Source organism: Acomys russatus, chromosome 21 (assembly GCF_903995435.1).
Source record: "Acomys russatus chromosome 21, mAcoRus1.1, whole genome shotgun sequence".
NCBI classification, from domain to species: Eukaryota; Metazoa; Chordata; class Mammalia; order Rodentia; family Muridae; genus Acomys; species Acomys russatus.
In genome coordinates, this window is record NC_067157.1 from 25965806 (window position 1) to 25987518 (window position 21713).

At 42.1% G+C, this 21713-nt stretch overlaps 1 protein-coding gene across 1 annotated transcript; it reads left to right on the forward strand.

Moving 5' to 3' along the window:
• Positions 1 to 4099: 4099 nt before the first annotated feature.
• LOC127204954 (MKI67 FHA domain-interacting nucleolar phosphoprotein-like) lies at positions 4100 to 17230 on the forward strand. The gene is made up of 5 exons (XM_051164075.1): positions 4100 to 4158; positions 7594 to 8603; positions 11475 to 11593; positions 15170 to 15251; positions 16974 to 17230. Exons 1-5 carry the CDS (start codon positions 4100 to 4102, stop codon positions 17228 to 17230), a joined length of 1527 nt encoding a protein of 508 aa, XP_051020032.1.
• The last annotated feature ends 4483 nt before the right edge of the window (positions 17231 to 21713 follow it).

The window sequence follows — 21713 nt, forward strand, 5'->3', positions numbered from 1 at the left end:
AAAAGAACTCCTGTGAACAAGAGTTGCTGAAAACAAGACTCAAATCTCTTTCAATTTGTTAAGAACTGCTTTATAAACAATAAAATAAATAAAATGGGCTGTGCTTATGGAGCCGGAGCACACCTTGAATAATTTATTCAGTTGCTTATCATCCAACTCTTTTTGTTCCTTTTGAATGCTACTTTGCAGTCTATGATAGCACCATCACAGGGTGTTAGCTATGGGGACACACACACACACACACACACACACACACACACACACACACACAGAGAGAGAGAGAGAGAGAGAGAGAGAGAGAGAGAGAGGAAGAGTGAAAAGAGCTAGCTATACTGTCTGCTTCCAAAGTGCAACTTGAGATACACAAAATAGCAATACACAGTGTAGTCTGGAGCAAGTGGTGTGGTTAACAGCTGACAATACCCTTTAGGAAATGAAAAAAGAAAAGGTTAGTGGTTAAAGAGGTTAATACATAAACGTATATAGCAAGTGACACCCATGTCCAGATTATATATGCAAGAACTTTCATGTATTAAAGAGGAGATCCTGTTTTACAACCTAAAGAACACCAGCCTCAAGGAAAAAGGTGAAAAGAGCTATGCAATGCTTGAGGTTAAGAAAATAGGAAGAAAATCATTTTATCTTACTAGGATACTACTTATAAGCCCTGAAGTCTCCTCTCCTTGGCCTCTCACAGGAAACCTAAGAGAAAGTATAACTTCCCCTCTCTTGCTTCACCTCCTTCCTCCCGGAAGCCATCCTTTTCTGGTACAGTGGGGTGGTACTCAGTGCAATGACTTGTTCAGGGCTCAGGAACCCCTCCCATTTGTGGAGCACAGGTGCTTTCCATGATAACATTCCACACCCACAGTTCATCTAGCAGTTAACTTCTTAATCACTCAGGGAAGGATGTGCTTACCTGTGTTGTATTAAGTTAAAGAAAGGGTCCGTGGGTCCTTTTGTTATAAGTTTAAAGCCAAATTTTGTTACAGATTTTACAGATTCTTTAACTGCACCCGATGAGCTAACAAATCAATTCTGAGATAAAGACTATTTACGTAACAGTCTTGAAAGACTTCTTGAGAGCAAAGCACAGAGGAGTCATGGAGATCAAAGACTTAAGAGTGGAAAGTTGTAGAACCTTAGAAATAAGAGACTTTGGGAGCACTTGTTTCTGCAGTGGCAGAAGTTGTTATAATCTATGAGAACTTGGAAATTAAGTGTGCCATCTTTGACCATCAAGCTATACTAAGACCAAGCCATGTTTTGTAAGACAGCTAGGCTTTAAAACAAAATCTGAGCCCAAGAAAGGAATTGAATCTGAGGAGAAAAGGTGGTGAAACAAACTTAGGCATAGTGGGACTATATAGGGAAGAGCCTCTCAGGGAGGAGAAGCCCCGCCCCTGGGCTTGGGAGTTCAGGGTTGAGAGCAGGCTATGCTAGCCATATCCAGTACCGGGTAGGGACTGAGGGATGCTGGGAGAACTCGGAGGCCAGGTTCACTTTAAAATGTTAAGTAGGCAGGTCAGCTATTTGTCCCAGGTTTGAAACTTAACAAAACCCTGTAACATCAGGGACTAGTTCATAAATTGAATCTGCTGCAAAATATTGGAGAATGAGATGAGACAAATTGGTATCAGTTAACATGAGTATTAAATATCAGCCTTGTCACTTGCCAGCCAAGTGATATTGGGCAATTGTCAGATGCCTCTTGTACCTCAGTTTATTTGTTGTTATAACAGAAGCTATGAAGCCCACTTTTCAAGCATGCTTTGAAGAATCCATAAAAACATGAATATAAAGGAATTATTATTTTACCCAACGTGTGGCAACCAGCCACACACAACAACAAATATCATAAGCATTGAGCAGAGAGATGAATAAGCACTTAACCAGGACGACAGGAAAAGTCTCTGTGACAAGCCAAAACTATGAACAGTTGTTTTGTTAATCCCAGGAACTCACAGATTTCCTGGTAGCCGAAGACAGTGAAGAAGTGTCTTAAATGCCCTCTAGCCTGGTGAAATAACCCCACATTTACAAAACGCTTCTGAGAAAACAAAACCCTCATATCACACGAGGACGGAAAGTAGCATAATGAAATAGCAAAACAACTTGGACGAGAAAGAGGAAAACCAACAGCCACCTCTGTCCCTGTCCCCTAGGAGAACAAACATTCATGTCACTGTCCCCTGGGCTTTAATCTCACTCAGAAGGTAGAAATAAGCAGAGAAAACCAGATGTTAGCAAAAAGAGCCTAAATGGCCACGTGCAGTAACCAAAAAGATTAAGAGCAAACTGTTCATGAGATAGGAGCTCCTGGCAGCACAAATAGAGGCACAGAGTTAGTGTGAGACTTCTTCAAGGAAACAGGCCCTTGATATATAGGGACTGTTTTTATAGAGGAATCTTCATTCATATGGACTGGCAGTTTGAAGTGGCAGGTTTTTTTTATTAACATAATCTCTGAGGAATAAAAAAAAATCAGAATGAATGGATCTTCTAGTAGAAAGAAAGAAAGAAAGAAAAACAAAAGATGAAAGAACCAGAAACTGTAAACCTGAAGTGAGTTGCTAGTCATCATTTATTTTGCATAGCCTTTGTGTTTGTGGCATATGTGTGTGTTTGCAAATTTTTTTTTTTTTTTTTTGAGTAGGAATGTGTGTGGACACAGGTGAGCATGCAAAGGTATGTGTGTGGAGGTATGTGGAGGCCAGGGCAAATTAGGTGTCATTCTCCAAAAGCAGTCCATCCTGTGTTTTGAGAAAGGGTCCTGGGGCTCAGTTACTAGGGTAGGCTGGCTAGCTAGGAAGCACCATGCGCTTGCCTGTATCTGTCTCCCTTTTATTCAGATTACCTGTGCTTGTAAGAGCTGATGTGGTGGTGTGTTACTTTTGATGTGCATGGTAGGGATTGGATTCAGGTCCTCATTCTGTCTTTTAGGTGAAGACTTTACTGACTGGACCGATTGATTAAATAAACTGAATGAGCTAATTGGCGACAAAGATATAATATATAAATGCTGATTTATTGGCAGTGGCACGGGAGGGGCGGGAGTAGGGAGAGCACACACTGGGGGTGGGGCTAAAGGAAGGAGAGAGGGCAGGGAAGTGAGAAAAGGTGAAGGGCAAGAGGAGCAATAAAAAAAGGGGGGAGCAGTGAAACTAAACCGTTTGGTTTATAATGAGTATCTGGGAAACTGGAAGCCCCACCCCTAGGCAGAGGACAGGGCATGCCAGCCATGCCCTGCATCAAGACCTAACCTGGTAAAGATTGCTTAAGATGACAAATCCATGAGTTAAAAAAGTAATTTTCTTGATCACATGACGATTGACATTTTCTCAGGACAGAAACTGGGGTCACTTTATTTAGTGGCAAAAATATTAAAACTACTATTTATGTTTGCTGCGAAGTATAGATACTCCCTACAAGTTGAAGGTAGAACTGCTGAATTTTTCTTTCTCTAATTACCCTGTGGGAACAAATGGTGAGCCAATGATTTTTCAGCAAATGCAGTTTTTAATTGCCTTCGCAGTGTAGCATGCTTTTCTTCAGTTGGTAAGTATTTATGTATAGAACTTGCTGGTACACCAAACAACGAAAGGTGAATTATTCTTCCAGGACAAATTAGTTAGTTGGCTTGTTGTTCAAAGGTAAACAAAGCATATTTGCACGCAACAATGCACATATGATGAAGGTTAGTAATGTCATAACATGGCTCATGAATGAAAAAATTCTGAGCGCTTGTAAGGAAACTCCAAGTAAACAATGCGAGAGTGTTCTAGCCTCTGTTCTAGCACGGCTTGTTCTTAGAATGAGCTTTCTTGCCCCTCTCAGGGGTAGTAAATAAGAGTTGCTTTGCTTCAGATCACCCATCATCTTATTTTTGTTATTCAAAGATGTTTCCAGGCATGAGATGCCCTTGTGACTGTATACAGCTTGAATGCTAGTGAACTCTGCTCTTATGACTCTGCCTAGCCACCAGAGTACAAGTTGTCTGATGCCCAAAATAAAGTAAGCTATTGCTTTAGTCTGCCTCATTTTTAGGGCCCACTCTTTCAGGTCCATGATGCCAACTAGAACCCCAACAAGTGGCACCATGAACCAGAGACCAGACAAGAGAGCGGGAGCCCTCACAGAAGGAGGTGAGGGGCCTCGGTGCGGAAGGAACCAGGGAAGGCTTTGCTTTAGGTCTTCTTTGTATGTCGTTTTTTAAGAGAGAGGCAGCACGAGCACCAGGTCACAAGCTTTGGATTGCTTGCAAATGGTTTGTTATTATAGGCCTTGGTTTCTTTGAGATGAAGAAGCATGGGACATATTCAGAAAGAATATTGAAAAGGCATATAAACAAGGGAGACACATCCTGCTCACCCTTGGGTCACTTGGAAATACTTAAGAAGGACATGGAACTTTCTCCTATGCAGGCACAAGGATTTAGGAGAACCTGTGTGCTAGCTTATAAGCAGCTTCACAAGCCTGTCTCCAAGTTGCTTAGCAACCTCTGACATCATCACCTGCTGCTGCCACCAGGAGCCCAGAATAAAAGGGAAAAATCTGCCATCCATAGCTCTCTTACTTTGTCTCTCTTACTCTTGTACTCTCTTCCTCTCTCTCTGCCTGTCTTTCTGTCTCTGTTTCCCTGAGATGCCCCTCCCCCATTTCCTTCTTTCCCACACTCCTATAATAAATTTCTTCATATTCATATGTGTCATCTCATTCTCATTTTTAATGATAACACTATGAAAATGCCAAGTTTCCAGTTACAAAAAAATTAATACAAATTTCCTCTGAGCCTTATGCTGATTTCAGAGCGAGACTCAAAGATACTACTGAAAAGCCAGTAAAAGCGGAACAAATTCAAAAGTTATTATTATTAAAACAGTCAGCATTTGATAATGCCAGTGAAGTCGGCCAAGGATTAATCAGGTCTCAGGGACAAACAGGAAATGTTACAGACATTCTTAAGTTCTGTTGAAATGTGGGGACCTACAAACAGAGCACAAATAACTGCTTTATAAACCTGTGCTGTTGAAAGACAAAGGTCGGCAAATGTTTCAGTCAAGGCTGACCTAGGAACTTAGGGGAAAAAAGGAAGACAGAGAGAGAAAGAGGGAGAGAGATGGGCAGGGATTGTTGAGAATTTTCACCAGACACATCTTGGCAAGGCAGGCAGAATAAACTTCACATCTGCTTGGCTTCCAGGCCAGCCACACTTCCAATATAGAGAGCACATTATTTCCTGTTCATCTACTTGATGCTTAAATTGGTGTTTAATTTTCAAGAACAAAATTCAAAGTTTTGATTTAAAAAATTTCAAAGATATCCCACGGGTATGGCTTAAAAGTATTAAAAATCCTCTAGAAATTGCATTTAATGCTTTTATAGACAGCTCTCCAAAGGGACAAGAAACATACGTCTCATATGTGAATTCCACATGCATGTAATAGTAACAGTGCTATTCTTAGTTGTACAATTCAACAGTTTAAACTAAGCTATAATCAATCAGCTTTCATTAGGTTTCTTTCAGACACTGAACATTTTAATTGACTCCAATACTTATTTAAATCTGGATGACAGTTCACTGGGTGGACTAAGAAAGGATCCGAGTCTTCCAGTCATATCCTCACGCAAAATGGGTATCTTGACAGGAAATTAAGGCTCAACATTAACTGACCTCACATATAAGTTAGCATGAAGGATAGAGAGGCGCTGAGGATGGAAACTGACTTGATGTGAGAGAAAAGGAATGCTGTAGGATGGTGGTGAATGCAGAGAGGGTATCCTGGAGTGAGGCCCTTGAGGATGGAGATAGTAAGCAAAGAGTTGGAATGAATTGGGCATCAGTATTGGAGACAGAAATGAAAGAAAGAGAACAGAAAGTAAAAACAAAAGGTTTAGCGAACTTCTTCAGTTGAATTCCCTTGCTTTAAAAATAAAAGGTGGCCACTTCATGTGGCAGGACTTCCAGTGGAGAGACAATAGACATTAGTCCACCCACGAAAACTTCAACCCAAAAATTGTCCTTCGTACATGATGTGCAGGGACAAAGATGGAGCAAAGATTGAGGGACTTGCCAACCAAAGACTGGCCCTACTTGAGACCCAACCCATTGGAGAGAGCCAACCCCTAACACTATTAATGATACTCTGTTATGCTTGTAGGCAGGTTACTCTCTTCTGAGAGGTGTCATCCAGCAGCTGATGGAAACAATGCAGAGACCCACAGCCAGGCATTAGACAGAGCTCAGGGTGTCCTATGGAAGAGTTGGAGGAATGATTGAGGGAGCAGGAGGGGTCCAGGACTCAAGAAGACCTACCGAGTCAACTAATCTGTGTCCATGGGGGTTCATAGAGACTGAACCACCAATCAAAGAGCATGCATGGATTGGACCCAGCTACCCTGCACATGTGTAGCAGATGTTCAGCTTGGTTTTCATGTGGATCCCTGGAGTGAGGACCCTCTCTGACTCTGATGCCTCCTTTGGATCCTGTTCCCCTAATGGGCCTGCCTTGTCTGGCCTCAATGGAAGGGGATGTACCTAGCCCTGTAGACTTAATGAATGCACAAACTTAGAGGCTTCAAATCCAAAGCCAGTATCATTTGTGTCAGCTGCAGCTTGTAATCAATGTATTCTTTCCTTACAAGCTGATACTCAAGGAAGAACTACAGATACTTGAATCCAGATTAACAGGCATTTGTGTATCCAGTGGATCTTTTGTTGCCTTACTTGTTTTTCCTACTAAATTGTCTCCTAGAGGTATTATAGCACAAGTGCCATTTCTGAATATCTATATTGATATAGTTATCTCCTATAATCTTCAAGGTCAGGGCCTAAATGAAAGAGCACATAGAATATTATAATGATTATTAAACAATTAAAAGAGAGGTGTAGCAAGGGGAATTCTTAGAACTCCCTTGTTTAAATGCAATGCACGCTGTAGTCATTTGAATGAGCTGTCCCACATGGTCTTGAGCATTTGAATACACGTTGTCCAGGTGGTGGCTCTGTTTGATGAGACTTGGCAGTTCCTACCTGGTTATGAGAGGTGCATCACTGGAGCTAGACTGAGAATAAAGGCTCATACTGTTTGCTTCTGGTTTGGTCCCTCTGCTTTGTACTTGTGGTCTAAGATGTGAGCCCTTAGCTTCCTGCTCCTGACATCATGCGTTCTGTTTGCTGACTCTGCTCTGTCACCATGAACTCTAACCCTCTAAAACCATAAGGACAAACTCTTTGTTCTATAAATTGCCTTGTTCCTGGCATTTTATCACAGCAATAGGAAACTACAAATCCACAGGCAAACACACATGCACATGAAATGTAAAATCCTCAAACACCATGTGCAGAGTAGTGGAACTCAGCTGAAGGTTCATTTATCACAGGCATTTTATGTGAAATGAAAGGATAAGTTGGTATTCAACCCAGAAACAAAGTACAATAAATAATATTATTTTATAGCAAATAGTTTATCCAAAATAGTAATGTTGCAGAGATCATGCCATGGCCTAAAACACATTTTGGTGTGTTCAATGGGCAGAAATCATTGCAAATAAGAATTTTGTGTAAAATTAATGCGCTTCCAAGAAGTGAAGAGAACGTCACTTCCGTCACTCCCGGGAACTCCGCGTGGACTTGCTTCTATGGCGTCTTCCGACATGTCGGTGTTCGCGGGGCCCCGCAAAGCCGACTCTGGCGCTGAACCCCCAGGAAGACTCACAGTTTCTGGAGGTTTTGACGCAAATCCAACGGCGTGCGAAAAAGCAAAAGACGGAAGAAAAACTTACTCCTGGAGTGATTTTTCTGGGCCACCTACCTTCAACACTTACTGAAAGCCATATCCATGACAACTTTACCCAGTTTGGCACGATTACCAGATTCAGATTGTCCAGAAGTAAACGGACTGGACACAGCAGAGGCTATGCCTTTTTGGAGTTTGAGTCTGAGGATGTTGCCAAGATAGTTGCAGAAACGATGGATAACTACCTTTTTGGTGAAAGACTTCTTCCGTGTAAATTTATGCCACCAGAAAAAGTCCATAAAGAACTTTTTAAGGACTGGAATGTTACATTTCACCAGCCATCGTTTCCATCAGTGAAGCGTTACAATCAGAAACGAGGACATCTGCAAATGTTAAAGATAGAATATCGGTTTAAGAAGAAGGAAAAACTGCTCCGGAAGAAGCTAGCTAAGAAGGGGATTGATTATGCTTTCCCTTCATTGGTCTTACCTAATCCGAGGAAAGGGACTTCTGAAGGCATTCCTAACACTCCTGAGGACTCTGAGGTTAACCAGGTTTTGCCTACCTCAAAAGAAAGACTTTCAGGGATACCTAGGAAAAAGGAGAGGAAGATGTTGAAGAGAGGATTTACCATAAAAATTCTTAAGAAGCGTAATAGGTCTAAGAAAAAGAGGTTTGTGGCCATACAGGGTCCCACGCCAGTTTGTTCACCAGCATTTTTGGAAAGACGGAAGTCGCAGGTGACCAAAGTCAATGATGATAAAGATAATGAAATCGTTTTCAAACAGCCAGTGCCTACAGTGAAAGAAGAGGCCCAAAAGACTCCAGCACCTGCAAGCTCCGAGAAAAAAAAAGACCAAGAAAAAGAATTTTGTGTAAAATTAAAACAGAGCTGATAAAGGCGTATTGGGTGTTGGGGGTAGGTAAGCAGTTATGGTCTCTCAGAGTAGCTCTGGAATAAAATACCACTTTCTCCCTTTAAGATGAAAGCTGTGATTTTGTGTAGACAGAGCTTATCTGCACAGGTGTTTTGTATATTTGAATTATATCATCCACATAGATGCTGGAGAGCTTGGGAAGCCAAATCATGTACCCGGACACCCTTCTCAGCTGCTAGTGCAAGGCTTTGCAAGGTATGAGTGGCTTGATGTCTTCTGCAGTTTTCTTTTTGCTATTGATTTTTATTTAATTAAATTAATTAATTAATTAATTTATGATCATTTCTAGCTCAATCTATTTATCCACAAATTTCGGGAATTCCTTGTTTTTAATAGCTGAGTAGTATTCCATAGTGTATATGTACCACAGTTTCTTTATCCACTCTTCTACTGAGGGACACTTAGGCTGTTTCCATGTTCTGGCTATTATGAATAAGGCTGCTATGAACATGGTTGAGCAAAGTTTCTTGTTGTGTGCTGGAGCATCTTCTGGGTATATTCCAAGGAGTGGAATAGCTGGGTCTTGAGGAAGCCCTATTCCCATTTTTCTGAGATAGCACCAGATAGATTTCCAAAGTGGCTGTACTAGTTTGCATTCCCACCAGCAATGATGGAGTGTTCCTCTCTCCCCACATCCTCGCCAGCATGTGGTGTCGCTTGAGTTTTTGATCTTAGCCATTCTGATGGGTGTAAGATGGAATCTCAGAGTTGTTTTGATTTGCATTTCCATGATGACTAAGGAGGTTGAGCATTTCTTTAAGTGTTTCTCAGCCATTTGATACTCCTCTGTTGAGAATTCTCTGTTTAGTTCCAAGCCCCATTTCTCAATTGGGTTATTCGGTTTGGTGGTGTTTAATTTCTTGAGTTCTGATCATAATGAGTGAGTTAACCCAGAAGCAGAAAGAATCAAATGGTATATACTCACTTATATCTGCATACTAGCCCAAGGGGCATGTCCCACGAAAGCCTTCACTTACCAGGAAACTGGGACAGAGAGGACGGCATCCTATTGGGACTCTAAATGAGAGACACATGGGAGAATAGAAAAATAAAAGGATACAGAGGGTCCTAGAAATCTACAAGTAGAACAATATGATAGGCAGATTTGGGCCCAGGGGTCCTGCTCAAACTAAGGCACCAGCCAAGGACAATATAGGAGGTAAACTGTAAACCCCTTCCCAGATCTAGCCAATGGTCAGAATATTCTCCACAGTTGAGTAGAGAGTGCGATATGACTTTCTCACGTACTATGGTGCCTCACATTTGACCATGTCCCCTGGAGGGGGAGACCTGGTGGCACTCAGAGGAAGGACAGCAGGTAGCCAAGAAGAGACTTGATACCCTATGAGAATATATAGGGGGAGGTAATCCCCCTCAGGAACAGTCATAGGGGAGGGGAATAATGGGAAAATGGGGGGGGGGGGAGGAATGGGAGGATACAAGGGATGGGATAAACTTTGAGATGTAACAAGAATAAATTAATAAAAAAAAGATTAAAAAAAATTTATTTATTTGGTGGCTAAGAATATCATTGTGAAGACGTAAATTTTTACTACTCATGTAGCTAAAATTATAGTTGCTATAATACTTGAGTCATAGTATTGGTAATTATTACTTTTAATGGACTTAATATTTTTTATAATTTATTCATATTATATCCTGATTGTTACCCCCTTGCTCATATCCTCCCATAACCACCCTTCCCTCCTTCTTTTGCCCTATTCTCCTTTCCTAGTCTCTGACAGGGGGAGGGGGAATCTCCTCCCCTACTATCTGGCCGCAGTCTCTCTGGTCTCATCAGGGTAGCCTGCATCCCTTTCCTCTGTGGGGCTGCAAGGCTGCCCTGCCAAGGGGAACTGATCAAATCTCAGGCATCAGAGTTCATGTCAGAGGCAGTCCCTGCCCCTCCCTACACACACACACACACACACACACACACACACACACACACACACACACACACACACGGAGAGTGAGCTCCACAGTTTATACTAGTCCAATTAAGGCTTTTACAAATGAATAGAACTCAATCATACCACTAACTTATCCTCCTAAATTATATAAAATCCTTTGTCTTTAATCGAATGGTACAAGCTAGACACTGAGAATTTAAGATTTAAATGAAGGGCTGAAGAGGCAATACAATTTGTCAAGGGCATGGTGCTCTGAGCAGGTGTACTCCAGTAAGACACTCATCGCTCTTAATGAGCCAAAGACCTTCAACTCATTCTCTTTATTTTTACGTTCTCCTCTCTCGGCATTATTCCGTGTGATGAGTGTCACAGGGGACATGCTTAGGATGCTTAGCAGGAAGGATTAAATTGATATGCCACTGTTGACTGCACAAAGTGAGAACCATGGAGTAGTAAGAATCCCTTTGGCTAAACTCACAAATTGGAGTAGAGTAACAAAGAGCAAAAGATTTGTTTATTGGAAGACACCGTATCATCAAATTTGAGTTCCTACTATGGGAAACTGTTTCCTGGTAGACAGGGCTGCTATCTGGAATATGACACTATTGGACTCTTTATCTCCCCCTGTTTTCTGCATTACAGACTCTTCTTGTTTTTAACTGTTGTTAAGAAGATCTTGCTTGTAACCCAAGCTGGCCTCAGATTCCTGATCCTCCTGCTCCAGAAGTCACAGTAACAGGAGCTCAAGCTCAGCTGCCTCTCCTGCTTCCACCAATAATTGTAATTCCCATCCTGTTCCCCTCTGCCAGGCAGGGACTAGTGAGCTTTTCTCAAGTTCAGTTTGAAAAATATGAAGAAATAATTAAAAATCACTTTATTTGTAGTTGGAACACTCATTCTGGATGTATTCAGAAAGGATGAAGAGAATACATTCCTGGGTCCTGAACCAGCCCCCAGGTATCTCCTGCTTACGTTGCAGGTGTGGAAACTGAGGCACACGAAGGTAAGTGACTTATCCAAGGTCACTCACGGAATGCAATATTGTTGAAACCACTTCTACAAAAATTTATAAACATTACTAGACTTGTAATAATGAAAATCATAAGGAAAGAACCTAACACAGGGAAACAGTATACATGATATGGAATAATCCTACCATCTACTGGTGATGTAGAGAATTTCAGCTTTGTGAATTTCACTCTGTTTAACATATAGGTGAGACAGTTTTTTTTTCTGTCTTTTTTTTTTTTTTTTTTTTTTTTTGCCTTGATGCGATGTTTAGATATTTTTGGAGGTGTCATGAATAGTGATTCATTTAGCACCACACATGCGTATATGTCTTGTGTGCCTGCTCAATTAAAGAGGCTCATCTCAATTAATATGTTTAAATACAACATATTGCAGTGTATAGTAACTTGAAATTTGTGAAAATTCAAGTAGGTTTGTTGATCCACATTCACAGTCACTGTACGTGGGTAGTTGACGCTAGAGAATCATGAGTTCTAGGTCAGCCTAGGCTCTAGAGAAGACCTTTTGTATCAAACTGCCACCCCCCCAAAATGCCGCCCCCCCAATGCAAAGAAGCAGAACCCAAACCAAAGTAACAACAACAAAATGTAGAATGAGTTATCTAACAGAAAATAAGTATAAAATAGTCTGAAATGGAGAGGTGGGTATTGAGGTAGGCAACACCATAGTATGTAAGTTTCTGCATGTTCTCTCTAGAAACTTCTGCAATACATCAGGAATCGGCATCCATACATACACAGGGCTTAAGGTCCAGGGCACATGGATATTTGATTCGGATCCCATAACTACAAAATACACACTGGTAGGAACTGATGCTTCTCAGCATGATGAGGGATTCCTGGGGCTGCTGTGAGTCAGTCTTATTTTCAGAGGCAAATAGGTGACCTGAAGAATGATGAGAAGTTCAATTACATGGCAGGATTATCCCAGCACTCTGAAGACTATGGCACACATTGCAGAGCTCTGCCCTGGAAACTGCTTTGATATTTTACTCTTGGGACAGGACGAGGGAACTGTGGCCACTGGCCAGCTAGCTAGCATGGCTCTGTATCTACATGCCCACTCTAGTTTCAACAAACATTTTAATGGTGTTCATGCCCTTTCTGGGTGTTAAGGTGAAGATTTGCCATGGCACCAATTGTAGCTTCTACCATTTGTACACAATAGAGCACAGTTTTACTGTGAGAAGTCCTAACGTCTTTACCCATAAAACCCAGAGCACTTGACTTTGAACATTTAAAAATTTTTTTATTTTATTTTTTATTCTAATTGATTCAGATTACATCCCAATTGTTATCCCCTCTCTTGTGTCTGCCCATTCCCATTCTCCCTCCCCCTTACTCCCTATTCCCCTCCCCTAGACCTCTGACAGAAGGGTACCTCCTCCCCCACCATATGACTACAGTCTATCAGGTCTCATCCAGACAGCCTGCTTCCCCTTCCTCTGTGTGCCAATTGGCCTTCCCGCCAAGGGGAAGTGATAAAATTGGGGCCACCAGAGTTCATGTCAGAGGCCATCCCCTCTCTCCTCACAACCATGGAGAATGAGCTGTCCTTTGGCTAGATCTGAACAGGAAGTCTAGGTTTACTGCATGCATTGTCCTTGGTGGGTGCAACAGTTTGTGTAGGGCCCCCTGGATCCAGATCCATTAGCCTTGATGGTCTCCTTGTGGGGCTCCTGAGCCCCCTGGGTCCTTCCATCCCCCATTCTTCCATCCCACTCTCACCTGGAGCCCAGCAGCAAATCCCAGCATCTGTCCACATTTTAAAGGTTGTATGTATTTTAACATTGTTTGACATACCACAGCATATATGAGGAAGTCAGTAGATGGACTTGTTGATTCTCCCTACACCATGTACGTCCTCAGAACTAAACTGAGGTTTGACTAGGCTTGGAAACAAGGGCCCTTAGCTGCAGAGCCATTTTGCTGCCTTTTCTCCATGAATCATAATCCTTATAATGCTACATTTAAAAAAACATATATTTTTATGATTTAAAACAATTTTTAAATTTAAATATATTTAAATAATATTCTTGTCCTCCCCCAAGTCCTTCCAGACCTTCTTCCCCTCCCTACCCACCCAAATTTTAGTTCATTCTCAAAACAAACAAACAGTACCACAATACAATATGAAAACACCCCAAATCAAGAAAACAAAACAATCCCCCAAACCAACCAACCAACCAACAACAACAAAAACCAAACTGAAACCAAATGAAAGTAAATACAAACAAAACCAAAACCAAAAAGCCTCATGGAGTCCAATTTACGTTGGTCAATGGCAATGTTACATTATAAAACAAACTATATCCCATTGCATTCCTCCAGATCCCACTCTTATTTTAGAGATGCAGGTGTATAGAAACCTACAAGGCTTCATCGTCAGTAAGCTTTGGCATTCATGCAGTGTTCACAATCTTCCTGTTCTTGTGGTTGAGAAAGACATCCTTCAGAGTATTAACACAGCACGACATAGATTCCCAGGCTGCCTCAGTGCATGTCTACTAGGCTTTCTTATTACAATGACATGAACTGTGCTCTCACCAATTCCTCAGAAAAGTGATTACTTTAGGAATCTGTCTCGCAAATGGTTCAGACACAATGGAGCTTGTCAGCTCTGGTGCAGCTAGTGTGGGCTCCACCCAGAAGCTAAGGAGCTAAGGAGCATCTTCTCATCCTTACCTTTCTCTCAGGTTTCTTCCTTTCAGTGCTAGCTGAACTGGTCTGGCCTATGTTAGCTGAGCCTATGTTGCCTGTTCATAGTTAGAAATACAGGGACACAGCCTGCTTATGATATATTTGCCCCAGGACTAATCCATTCATCTCCCAATATCTGCAAGATCTTACTTAATAAAGGCGGAGTAGTATTTATTATGGGAGACAGTGGGATGAAAACTCCCTTTCCTGAAAGGACATCCAGGCTGCCTCAAAGCAAGAATGAAGCCCAGAGAAGTGTTTCCATCCGTCCCATGAGCTAAGGTTCTGGTTTCTTATATCTTTTTATCCTCTCTGTGGAGATCACAGTCTTTTTAATCTAACATCATCATCACCCCTTTAGCATGAGACTGAAGCTTTTGAAAGAGTTGGTGACCAAGTTTCCAATGTCTACCTTTCCTTTTGAAAACAATCACGAGCAAACAGTGGGCATAAGTTAACAAATTCTTTCAAATCTTCATAGAAGAACAAAAATCAGTTCTCTGAGAGAAGCAGCGCAGGTTCCTGTAACAAGTATGTTTTCAGTGTTCGAAGGGACTGATTCTGATGGGGCAGCAGGGCAGCAGGGCAGCAGGGCAGCAGGCAACAGTCCCACAAAGAATGTGGTGGGGTCCTCTTTTCTACGTCCTCACTGACATTGGTTTTGCAGTTATTGATACACAACGGATTTGAATTTCCTGCCTGGTGTGTAGTTGACAAAGACTTTTGTTTTCTGATTCTGCAGGCCATTTCTTCCCTGATTGTACCTTTTCCTTTGCTGCACAGAAACTTTTTAACTTCATGTAGTCAGTTTGTCATTTCTCCACTCTTGAAATTTTTTCCTGTGTTACTAGAGTCCTTTTCAGGAGGATGGTGCCTTTCTTATGACTCATGCTATTTCTGAGTCTGCATTAGGTCAATGTGATGTCCACCAGAGTCAGCTCTGATGTGGTAGATTTCTTTCTTTATGCATCAGAGTTCTCTAATGGTCACACTTAACTTTGTGTTCTATGGGCTGGGCAGGTTCTGTCATTCCACTCAGACTCCCCGATCCTGGCCTATGTGGTAAATAATGTTTTCACTGGGCAGTGTCTCTCAGGAGCATTTGGGGGTGTGGAAAGCAACTACACATTAAAATTGGTGCAGCCAGAGGAGCTTTCTTCAAAGGTTTAAGACTTGTAGAATTTGATCCACCCCCCTACCTCCCAGTCTCAGGTTCAGATAACTTAAACTCCAGGATTATTCTCTGTTGATGAGATAAGCCCCAAGTTACTTAGGGCAAAGCCATTTTTCTTTAAGCCTTTCTACTTAGAACGGAACCTACAGATGCCTGAACCCTTTAGACTGTTAGTAACTCCTTTTCCTGCACTCCACAGCTACCTCTATGGGCTTTTGTAATGCAGAAGCTATAACAAGCTCTCCCAAGCAATGGATGTTCCCTGATATTAGCTCCTCCTGCCTCTGGCCTCCTTCAGCCTTTGGAGCTGACTCACCTGAAACTCCTGCAACCAGGGCCAGCTCTACAGTGCTTCCTAAGTAAGCTGTGGGAGCAGCTCTCCCAAATGCTGTAGCCCCTGAGCAGTGGGGCCAGCTCTGCGCAGCCCTCAGACATCAACAGGGCTCCAGGTGGCAGCCCAGACCAAGGACATCTGCACAGCCTTTGGTGGTAACAGAACCCCGCTCCCCGACTGCTTCAGGGCCACAGACCCACTCATGGCCCTCAGCTGCAGGATGGGCCAGGACCTCACCATGGCCTCATGTGGCATCACCAGCTCCGTACATCAGGCTGTTCCTCACTACCCTCAACTCTCCAGTTCTGCCTCTTCACTCTGCACACATCCTTTGGCTTCTCTTTCTCTCTCATCTGTCCACCACATACTTGCTCATCTTAGTAGCACCCAGGGCCTCAGGGTGCCTGAGGTCATCTCAAGTTTGCTCTGCCCGGGGTGTGGCTTACTTCTATCATTAACTATTTTACAATTAATTGGCCAAAAGGTAATGAAACAATTTTGATAGATTACTTCCATACAGTAATTTTGGATGTTTCCCCAGGATTACTGCCTTACATCAAGGAGCTTAGTTCTTTGCTGAGGCTAGCTCAAGATTATTTTCAAGTGACATGAAATATCTACTAAAACTTCTCAAAATGACTACTGCTTTAAAAACAGATCTTTAGATAATAAGTAATTTGAAAGTTAATATGATGAAAATCTGTACTCTTATGGTTTCTGGATTTTGTTGTTTTGCTTAACTAATGTTCATTTATTGAGATTATTTTTCAATTAAATTTAAATAAATAGTATGATTCTTCTGTTCAAGTAACAATTGATTTTTAAGTTCATTCATACTTAAGTTATGTGACACTACAGAAAATCCTCAAGAAATTGATAAGTTGTATTGTATCACATACAGTTCTTTTGATGTTACCTTGTGTGGCATAAATTTATAAAGTTTAGAACAATCTAGCCTGGTAATGTATAACCAAAATCCAAACATTTTAAAATAAAATATTGATAGTAAATTTAAATGCTTAAATTCTATAAAAAAACTGCATTAGCAAATGGAATGTAGTGATTCATCACTTTCTTCATGTGTTTTTGCTGACCCTAAGTGTATGTCAATTACCTGATAGTTTGTTTTCTCATCTTTATCTTCCAGTCTGTAACGAATGTCTCTGCGTTTACTTTGTCAGGGAACTTTTTCAGAAAAGTGTGGGCACTGGCCACATGTGGGACTTCCCAGTGGACTTCTCGGTGGGCTTCCCGGTGGGCTTCCTGGTGGACGTCCCGGTGGACTTCCCGGTGGGCTTCCCGGTGGGCTTCTTCATTTCATCCCCTGATCTTTATCATAACTTCAAACTCCTTCCTGGCCTTCCTGTAAACCAAAGGCCTACAAACCACATGGCCTTCCTGTAAACCAAAGGCCTACCAACCACATGGCTAGGCCTTGCTATGCTACCCTAACTCTCTTGGCTGAAGAGAAGTCTCACGCGGGTGGTTCATATCACATGGATTTGTTAGATAATTTAGCTTTGGGACCCCGAGCATCTGTGTAGCTCTGTAGCTTCTCACCCTTTGTGGTGCTGTATATAACAGCAACTTGTGTTATCCATAAATGCAGAGCTGCAGCCGTCACTTTGCTTATCTCTGGGATAAAGTCCATGCAGATGCAGCACTGTGAAGGAGAGTTTATTTTGACTCAGGTTTCTAGGCAAACAGTCCCTTATGGTAGAAAGGCATGGCTGTTTAACTCTGTCATGTGATGAAGAGACTGAACAGGTACTGCACTTCAGACAACAGGGAGCAAGACAAAGACACAGAGAGCATTGCACTGGAATAAGCCCATGCTACAACCCTCCAAGGCCTGCCCACAGGGACCATACAACCTTCCAAGACATTGCCACCAGCTAGGGACCAAGTGTACAAATACATGAGCCTATAGTGGACATTTCAGATTCAAACCATAGCATCCTGACTGTTTCCTATAAGTTCATGGACATTTTATAATGCATAGTATGTCCTGTTAAATATCAAGAGACCCCATAGTTGTAGAGGTGACCTTCACTCACATTGTATTAAGGTGTGTCGCTATATATTCGATTGTTAGTTGCTAAACCTGCAATGAACTAAATATTAACAGATTTGGGTAATATAATTACTATTGAAGACTCTCCTGTCTCAATATTGTGAGGAAATTGTTCTTCATTGTCTCTGGTTGAGAGAGAGAGAGAGAGAGAGAGAGAGAGAGAGAGAGAGAGAGAGAGAGAAAAGAAGAAGAAGAAGAAGAAGAAGAAGAAGAAGAAGAAGAAGAAGAAGAAGAAGAAGAAGAAGAAGAAGGTTGCTGAGCCAAGAGGAGGTGGCTATGAGGAGATGGCCATGAGGGTGTAGCCGTGAGACTGGACCATGAGAGGAAAGTCACTGGGCCATGCGGAAGTTGTCATGAGGACAAAAATGGAGCAGGATAGATATCATATGCCCATGCTGATTTGACACTTTCCTTTCCTAAATCATTGTGCCCTCATTTTTTAGGTCTTTTTTTTCTATAATTACAAAATATATCATAAAAGAATCTCATAACTGCAATGTTGATGAAGCCAAAGACCTTAAGAATGAAGAATATTCATAGTGTATATGTGCTGTGCCTGAGAAGATTGACCTGCTGCCTCATCTCCTGATGTAGTTAGAAGAAGCTAATTGCAGCTTCACGGATGTTGAACCATGAAGACACTTTTTAAAATGTTTATTTATTGGTTTCTGTTGTGGTTTTAGGGGAGGGAGGCAGAGGGGAAAGTTGGTTTATTTTGGTTTTACTTTCTGGGGTCCCAGAAACAGGATCTGAGGTCAGTGCTGGGCTTCAGGGCAGAATGATGCACACTGGGAACAGTTCAGCTCAGTGAACTAAGCACCTTAGAATGGATCCAAGATGGCAGCACAGATTGCACACTGCATCTGATTAGCAGGACAACTAGAACTGCACAGCAACCTAAAAACCAAACTGAGGTCTACAAAACACCAGTGCTGCTGATTCCCAGGTGAGAGGGATCTACACTGTCTGGGGCCCTGGTGGGTCTGACCCCTGGCTACTGAGCTAACACACAGAAAAATCCCAGGGGAAAACTCACATTAGCTGTCATCTTGAGAAGGACTGTGGGATATCTGTGCAGCTTCACCCTCTCACTGCCCATCTACTTCTTGCCGGATCTGGGATGGGGAATGGACAGGCAGAGATGAGTCCCAGCACTGGACAAAATGCACATTAGGCGCCTCCCAAGAAAGAGTGAGGGGCACCCAAGCAACTTGGGGCTCTGATCTCTCTCAGTCCCCCAGCTGGGTCACAGAGCAGATAGGCAGAGCCTGGCCATCTCAAGAGGGCCTGTGGAGCATCTGAGCAGATTGGAGTTCCAATTTCTCACAGCCAACACAGGTGATTACCAGCTGGGTCCATCGTGACACAGAGCATATAGGCAGAGCTGAATCCAGGCGTCATCCACAGTCCACATTAGCAGCCATCCTGTGAGCAACTTCAGGCCTGGGTCTGTCTCTGCCCACCTACAAAAGCATAGTGCTCTGACACAGCTAAGACACAAAGCAGAAAGGCTGAGCAGAGACCTGCATGGGCCATTTAATGAGCATCTTTGAGCTCTAATCTCACTCAGCCAGCCAGTGGTTTACCAGCCTAGCCCAACTGGGGCAAAGAACACATAAACAAAGCCTGTCATCTCAGAAAGGCCTGTAGAACACCGCAACAGCTTTCAGCTCTGGCCTGTCTCAGGCCCTGAGCTGCTTACCACCCTGGCCCATCTGGGATACAGAGTAGATAGACAGATTGAGTCTGGTGTAGATCAAGACTCACATTTGCTGCCATCTCAAAAAGATCTGTGGGGCACAAAAGCAGCTTCAAGCATGAATCTCTCTCAGACTCCCAGCTGTTTACTGGCCCAGCCAATCTGGAACACAGAGCAGATAGGTAGAGCCCTGACACCCCGAAAAGGACCGTAGGACCTACGCAGCTCGGCTTGGAAATCTATCAGCCCACTTCTCTCCGGCCTGACCCAACTGGGATATAGTTTGGAAACCTAGCTGAGCTGAACTGAGTACAGTATCTAACACCCACTGTCAAACACCCTGAGGAGCCCTCTGGGAAGCCCTAAAAAACAACCTTTGGCTTGGAGCTCTCTTTACTAGCACCCAAACTGCCTGGCCAATGTGAGACACAGACAGCGACCTCATTGGAGGAACATCTAGGCCTGCTAACACCAGAGACAACCAGATGCCTAGAGGATAGCGTAAGAAGGCTAGCAACAAAACTTAGAGCCATATAACAACACCAGAAACCAGTGATCCTAACACAGCAAGCCCTGGAGATATGAACACCCACAAAGTGCAAGGAGGAGACTTTAAATCTGAGGTAATGAACATGATACAAGCCTTGAAAGAGGAAAATAAATCACTCAAAGAAACACAGGAAAATACATTCAAACAGCTGAAGGACTAGAATAAATCTTATAAAGAACTTCAGAGAAATGCAATCAAGTGGGAGAAAGAAATGAAAAAGCCTATCTAAGACCTAAAGACAGAGTTAGAAGCAACAAAGAAAACACAAGCTGAGGCAATCTTAGAGTTGAAAAACATAGTGAAGAAAACAGGAACACAAGCCACACCAACCAAATACAAGAGATGGAAGAGAGAATCTCAAGTGTGGAAGATATGATCAAAGTTATCGACACAGCAATCAAAGGAAAGGTTAAAACTAAAAAATTTCTGGCACAAAACAGACAATAAAGCTGGGACACTAAGAATAATAGGAATAGAGGAAGGAGAAGACTCCAAGCTCCAAGGCTCAGAAAGTACTTTCAATAAAAATCATAGAAGAAAACTTCCACAACCTAAAGAAAGAAATGTCCATAAACATGCAAGAAGCCTTCAGAACTCTAAATAGATTCTACCAGAAAAGAAAATCCTCTTGCCACATAATAGTCAAAACATTAAATATACAGAACAAAGAAAGAATACTAAAAGCTGCAAGAGAAAATGGTCAAGTCACATAAAGGCAAATGCATCAGAATTACACCTGACTCCTCAACAGAGACTATGAAAGCTAGAAGGGCCACCATGGAAGTGATACAAACATTACAAGACCACAGATGCCAATACAGACCACTACACCCAGGAAAACATTCAATCACCATAGATGGAGAAAACAAGATATTCCATGAAAAAAAACAAGTTTAATCGGTACTAACCACAAATACAACCCTACAGAAGTTACTAGAAGGAAAAATTCCAACTCAAGAAGGCTAACTACTCCCAGGAAAACACAGGAAATAAATAACGCCATATCCACAAATCCAAAACACAGAAACACACACACACTCTACCACCAACAACATCAAGACAAAAGGAAATAACAATCACTACTCATTAATATTTCTTAACACTAATGGTCTCAACTTCCCTGTAAAAAGACACAGGCTAACAGAATGAATGTAAAAACAGGATCCATCATTCTGATGCATACAAGAAATACACCTCAGCAATAAAGATAGACATTACCTAAGAGTAAAGGGTTGGAAAACTGTATCCCAGGCAAGCAGACCCTAGAAGCAAGATTGAATAGTCTTTCTAGTACCTAATAAAGTAGACTTTCAACCAAAACTAATAAAAAAAAAGATGGGGAAGGTCACTTCTTCCTCATCAAGGGAAAAATACCACAAGATGATGTCTTAGTTCTGAACATCTATGCCCCAAATGCAGGAGCAGCTACATTAGTAAAAGAAATGTTACTAATGCTTAAATCAAACATCGAACCCTACACATTAATAGTGGGAGACTTCAACATCCCTTTCTCCCCAATAGACAGATCATCAAGAAAGAAACTAAATGGAGAAACAAGGACACT

Coding starts and splice junctions, on each gene's coding strand:
- LOC127204954 (XM_051164075.1), top strand. CDS start 4,100: ATGAACCAGAGACCAGACAAGAGAGCGGGAGCCCTCACAGAAGGAGGT. Junction 4,159..7,593: donor GAAGGAGGTGAGGGGCCTCG/GTGCGGAAGGAA, acceptor CAAGAAGTGAAG/AGAACGTCACTTCCGTCACT. Junction 15,252..16,973: donor TCAATGTGATGTCCACCAGA/GTCAGCTCTGAT, acceptor TTTATCTTCCAG/TCTGTAACGAATGTCTCTGC.